Source organism: Populus nigra, chromosome 4 (assembly GCF_951802175.1).
Source record: "Populus nigra chromosome 4, ddPopNigr1.1, whole genome shotgun sequence".
Classification (NCBI taxonomy): Eukaryota; Viridiplantae; Streptophyta; class Magnoliopsida; order Malpighiales; family Salicaceae; genus Populus; species Populus nigra.
In genome coordinates, this window is record NC_084855.1 from 15,077,714 (window position 1) to 15,084,373 (window position 6,660).

The 6,660-nt window shown below is 33.2% G+C and overlaps 1 protein-coding gene across 1 annotated transcript; it reads left to right on the plus strand.

Moving 5' to 3' along the window:
* Positions 1-999: 999 nt before the first annotated feature.
* Positions 1,000-1,574, plus strand: LOC133691835 (protein NIM1-INTERACTING 1). The gene has a single exon (XM_062112441.1). It carries the CDS (start codon positions 1,156-1,158, stop codon positions 1,504-1,506), a length of 351 nt encoding a protein of 116 aa, XP_061968425.1. The 5' UTR covers positions 1,000-1,155; the 3' UTR covers positions 1,507-1,574.
* The last annotated feature ends 5,086 nt before the right edge of the window (positions 1,575-6,660 follow it).

Genomic DNA, 6,660 nt, shown 5'->3' on the forward strand with positions numbered 1-6,660 from the left:
ACATACACAAATAATTATTGATCATTTATGTTCATCTTCTTTTAAGCAAAACTTATATTTTTCTTTTTAAAGAAACACGAGATATATGTATGATGAGACTTGAATTTTAATTATCAGTGATTGGAAAATTACAAAAAAGGATTTTTTGGTTATTTTTAAAATTTATTTTCACCTAAAAACACATAAAAAAACATCATAAAACCTTTTATAATTCCTTTAATAACCCCAAAAACACTAAAAAAATTTAAAATTAACTGAATAAAAAAAACTAAACTAAACTCATTTCTTTTTAAGGATATTTAGAAAAAACAAAACCATATCTAATACTCAGTTAACCTAAAAACATGGACTATAATAGCTAAAAAGTTGTTGAATAGATGATTTTTTTATTATTATTTTCATGTGATTGTCTCCTTTTTTTTAGCTCAATTTTTTTTAAAAAAATTTTGTATTTCTAAATCAAAATTGAAATAATAAAAAAAATATAAGGATTTGCACTGAAAGAAAAATCTATTTAAAACTTTTTGTTTTAAATAACACTTTAAAATATCAGTTCATAACGTGAGATCAATATATCAATTCATGTTAAATGTTCAAAAAGAAAAAATCAAATCAAAAGGACAAGTTTCTTTCTCTTACGCGGTATCATCATTCCGTAGAAACTGTCTGAAAGGGGACGCGTTTTGAGTGGTCAAAATCAATGATAGTACTCAGTGGGCAAGCCAGCAAGAAACGCAAGCCACACCATAATGAATGATGTCATGCATATCACCTCAGCAAACCCATCAGCTGGGAAAGTGGGTGCCTTTTGGTGGCCTTTAATAAGACTAAAATCATTTAACGCCGACGTTTCTTTGCTGACGCACCCCCTATTGCGTCACCTTTACTCTTATGTTCACGAGAGTCTTCATATACTAGATGCCCACCTACCGTAGGTGGGGGCATTTTCATCCTTTCGCCCTTAACCATGACAAAAAAACCGCTATAAATCGCCTAACTTCGAAGAATTTTCAAGACATGAAACCACCACCACCACCACCGAAGAAAAATTGCATTTTCCTTTGTTTTTAGTATCTCAATTGAAAAGGTTAATTCTTTTGGAGCCCGTTTTCTTCCTAGCTTTGTTTTTCAACCGCTGGTACACTGTAATCTAACATGGAAAATGAGAAAGGCGAGGTGAGTGCTTCCAACACGGGCGAACTAGATATTGAGCAAGAAGACCAGAAGATGGAGCAGTTTTTCGCGTTGATTAGAAGTTTTCAGGAAGCACGTAATAGAAGGAAAGATGAGTTGGAGGAGAAGCAAAAGAAGAAGAAGGTAAGAAGGTTAAATGATAAAGAACCGCAGTCAAGTTGGGTGCCATCTTTTGAATGGGAAGATTTCACAGAGGATATTAAGTTTAGAAGGCCTCCTCTCATCTTCCCTAGTCCTTGTAATGACAAGAAGATCTTAGATGACAAGAAACCTAAAGAAGAAGATGGTTTAGATCTCAGACTCACTCTATAATGTTGTACGTACGTCGTTGTTCAATTAAATCAGTTAATCAATGCATGGTTTCTAACGTTGTCTTTTTATTCTACTGTTCGTGTATCATCTAGTTCTTTGTTTTCTTCTGGATTTTTGGTTTTAGAATTGTATCATGGATTGAAAGGGGGTATGATTCCCCTCCATTAGCTTTGAGAATCGATGTATAATATGACATTAAAACATTAAATGACAACATGTTTGCGAATTTCCATGGCGAAAACTTGTTGAAGGGGTTTGATCATAATATAAATGATAAATTAAACTTCGTGTCCAAGAAAGCACACGTCTCCGCCCCTTAAAGCATTCAAGTTGGACAAGTTTGGTGAACTGATGGTTAGATGCTTCAGAAATCAGAAAGCGCGAGTCTTTTGTGGACAGGAATCGAGTATGGATCCTTTGCCGTGTATTTACGTTTGTTTTTTTTATTATTATTATTTTCTTTTCGTTAATTGACTTTTTCTCAGTATTAGTGGAAAATTTTGATATCTGGGTGTGCACAAAAATATCATTCGTTTGAGATCTCCATCTTCTTTGTTTTTTTATATTTTATATAGTAGGCAATTCAAATTAAACAAATAAAAATATAAACAAGGAAAAGGCTAAGGTTTATATTGCTTATTATTTTTATTTTATATTTAAGAAAATTGTATTAATTTAAATTCAAGAGAAGAGATTATATATGATTAAAATAAAAATATAATTATATCTTTAAAATATAAAATAAAATATTTTTCTTTAAACTATGATGGGCAGCTACAAGTATTGAGAATTTGTCATCTGTTAAAGAATAGTTCAACCCAATGCTTTAAGCTGTTAGGTGAGGTCCAGTATCTGATTTATATAATTTTCTAACACATCTTCTTAAGTGAAAGTCTTTTGAGCTAGAAATTTGCACAAACCCATATTACATTGTGCTTAATTTTTATCAAATAAGAGCTTGAAATTTACACAAGCCTATATTACCTTGTGCTTAATTTTTATCAAATAAATGAGAATGGTGAGATTTGAACCGTAATCGCTTGATCATCAAGGCTCTGATATCACATCAAATAATTATCTCAACCCAATAGCTTAAGTTGTTAGGTGAGGTCTAAGGATATGATTTATATAATTCTCTAATACCAACTAAAAAATAAAAATGAAAAATAAAATGTGATTTAGTAAAGAAATCTACAATCAACAAAAAAAAACAAACAAAAGCAAAGTAATGGTGCCATGCTTGAGATGATGATGAGTATATGTGCTTGGTATTGTGGTAGCTGTTGTGGTTGTGGTTTGAAAAAAATTGTTTTATAAAAGTACTTCTAGGTTGAGGTTGTTGGAAAAATATATGTTTGGTTAAAATTATGGTTGAAATTGAGGCTGAACAAAAAGTAATTTAATGTGTTTGGTTAAGAATACTTTTCAAATTGAGATTATAAAATAACTAAAAAAGACATATTAATATTGATAGTTTTTAATTGAAATATTGTACATTTAACTACTGTCATTACATCATGAAATAAACAATATTTTATATAAATTATTTTTTATTGTTCTATTAAACTATTTGCAATTCCATCACGTACGAAATCTAGAACTACAATTTCCATGGCTTCTTGAACTTGAAACAACATCAGGTAAAATATCATCAGGAACAAAATTGGGATTGTGATCAAATTTTACAAATGTCACGTCATCATGCGATCTCTTTGTAATATAATTATGTAGTGTCATTAAATAATATTAAACACTAGTTTTTCAAATAAAACACAATATCTGAGAAATTATTTTGGACTTTTTTTATTTTGTTGGGTCGGACCCAAACACTGGGCATTTAGGTTTGGGCCAAACCCAGTCTGGCCATGAACAGTGAAGATGCTCTCCACTGTTCACTTTGCAGAACAGTAGAGAGTAGCCTAAACGAAGGAGAAGGAAAAGGGGAAGAGCAGCCTAAACGAAGGAGAAGGAGAAGGAGAAGGAGAAGGAGAAGAGGAAGAGCAAAGGCTGGGGGTGGAAACGACGGAGGCCAATGGTGAGCTGAGGGAGCTGCGCTCCAATGTGCTCTATTGTGCTCTGTTTATGTTCTTCTTCTTCGGACAGTGGATAATGGGGAAGGAGAAGGATAAGGGGAAGGGAAATAGAAAGAGCAGTGGCTGGCGGTGGGAACGACGAAGGCTAGTGGTAAGCTGAGAGAGATGCTCTTCACTGTGCTCTGTTTCTGTTCTTCTTCTTCGAACAATGGATAATATAGAAGACAAATGAGAAGGAGAAGATGAAGGAGAAAGAGAAGGAGAAGATGAAGGAGAAGGGGAAGGGGAAGAGGAAGACACATTGTTTTTATACCTCATTGACTTATCTTTGTATATTAAGGGAACGTTTAGGAACGCGGCTGCGGCTGCGGCTACGTTCCTAAAAAAATTGAATTTTTTTTTTGCTAAAATTTAATATGGTTTGTATGTTTTGGATCGTTTTGATGTGTAGATGTCAAAAATGATTTTTAAAAAATGAAAAAACATCATTGGCATGTATTTTGGCACGAAAAGTTATTTGAAAAGCACCCGCAACCACACTGCCAAACACGTTCTAAGTGTGTTTGGTATTGTGGTGGCTGTTGTGGTTGTGGTTTGAAAAAAATAGTTTTATAAAAAGTACTTTTAGTTGTGGTTGGTTTGGAAAAATATATGTTTAGTTAAAATTATGGTTAAAATTGAGGTTGAACAAAAAGTAGTTAAAAATTGTGGTTTAATTTTATATTATGGTATAATTACCTAAAAGGACTTCATTAATATTAATTTTAATGAAAAATTACATAAAAAATAATCTTACAACCAATAAAATGTCGTGGGATACATGTTCAAACCTATTGAAAAAGAGTTCCACTACAAATATTGACCAAACTTGAGTCTATATCTAGACAATTAATGGCTTTACAACAGTAATGCCCTGCATTTCTAACTCTTTAATGCCCCCTTCCTTTGCCCTCTTGTTTTTTCCCCATAATTCAATGGTTTCCTTTAGAAAAAGACGCAACCATCACTTTAATTGTTGTTAGCGGTAATGGTTTCCTGTAAGGTTGCTGTGCGCAGTGAAGAGAAATGAATGCGAAGAATGGACGAGAAGAGTAGCAAAAGAGAAGAGGATAAGCTAATATATTTGCCATCTCTGTTCTCTCTAGAAAGTTCAACCTGTGGTTGAACTTGTAAGAAATAGTATTTTACTGCTTTTTCAAAATCACGGTCCTGCCTCAACAAAATGGTAGGACCCACGTTTTAGAATTTTTTAGCATGTGGTAACCAAGCACATATATCAGTGCGTTTTTAAGAAACGCAAACGCTGCCGCTTAAAAAAACGGACTCAATATGCCTTAACTAGTGTATTGTTATCAGTTGTCAACCCTTAACTTAACTGGTTTGCTTGCTTGAAAACAGGTGATGCTTTGCATAGCTTGGGGAGCAATTTGAATGATCCAAACAGTGTCATGCAGAGTGGAAAGTGAATTAATTCACTCTCTACATCTCCACTGTTAACGTGAACAATGGAGGAGCTGTTGTTTGCAAAACACATAAATTGTGCTTTTGCTAAACCTGAGGCATAACCGTAATTTTTGGTGGGTCCCACCAACACAAAACTTTGTTTTTAACTTAACCACACATCAATATTTGTAGCTGCAGGTGAACCTTACCCGCAGCCACAATACCAACAGCTACTAAAATGTTCACCCGCAGCTACAATACCAAACGACCACTAAAATAACATTCAATGTGCCTAATTCATTCATGAAAAACAAAGTGGTGAGCAATCTGAAAAGAACTCTAGTTGCTACAATACATAAGAGTATAATGAGAAAGAGAGACTCTCATATCTGCAAGTAACCAACGTAACCAAACAATCTCTTTAGTAGTAGATGTCATAGCACGATATTCTGTTTCGGTTGAAGATTGAGAAACAATAGATTATTTTTTGCTCTTTCAAGAAATAAAAGAAACACTTAAGAGGATACAGAAATCAGTAACAAACTTGCAATCTATAGGATCACTGCTATAATCAACATCAAAGCATGCACGTAGCTCTAAGGAAGAAGTGGATGAAAGTAAAAGACTCTGAAAGACTATACCCCAAAGATATCGTAAAATACGATAAAAGACTCTAAAAGACTATACCCCAAAGATATCGCAAAATACGAAGAACAACTACCTAATGAATGGTAGTAGGAGAAGTAACAAACTGACTAACAACATGAACAACATATGCAATATATGGACGAGTAATAATATACAAAGCTCCCAATAATAGTACGGTATAAAGTATAATCTGACATTGCGTTAACCTTAATGAGAGAATTTAGTTTTATTATTAGTAAGTCCAACCTGCTCAAGAATATCCGCAACATATTTCAATTGAGAAAGAAGGTAACCTATATGTGAGTAAGCTACCTTAATACCCAGGAATTATCGTAGATAACCTAAATCCTTCATTTCAAACTGTCTAGCTAACTTTGTCTTCAAAATTGAAATACCATCAATGTTATCACAAATAATAATCATGTCATCAACGTATAAAGACATAATGATATGACTTGCATCAGTGCACTTAACAAAAAGAGTAGAATCATGACTACTAGAAACAAATTCAAGAGAAGAAATCATAATAAAAAATTTCTCAAACCAAGCATGAGGTGCTGTTTAAGACCTTATAATGCTTTCTTGAGCTTATAAATATATCTAGAGTCATGTAAAACACAAGAACGGGGGGCCATATAAACTTTTTCTTGAAGATCTCCATTCAAGAAGGCATTTTTAACATTATGTTATGAGATATGTCACTGACAAACTGAAACTACTATAATAAGAGACAAATAGTAGTCATTCTTACAATAAAGGAAAATATCTCCTCATAATCCATATCATACTTTTAAGAGTATTCTTTTGCAACCAACCTAGCTTTGTATTGTTCAATAGACCCATCAGAATTGGTCTTGATCTTATATATCTAACGACAACCAACAACACTCTTACTAGCTTATGCAAAGCATAAAATTCCTCATTAATAGCTTGATGCCAAAGAGGATCAATAATTGTCTCTTTATAGGAAGGGGGCTTAGAGAGACAATGAATAGAAGCTAAAAAGAAAGTAAATGATGAAGAATAACAA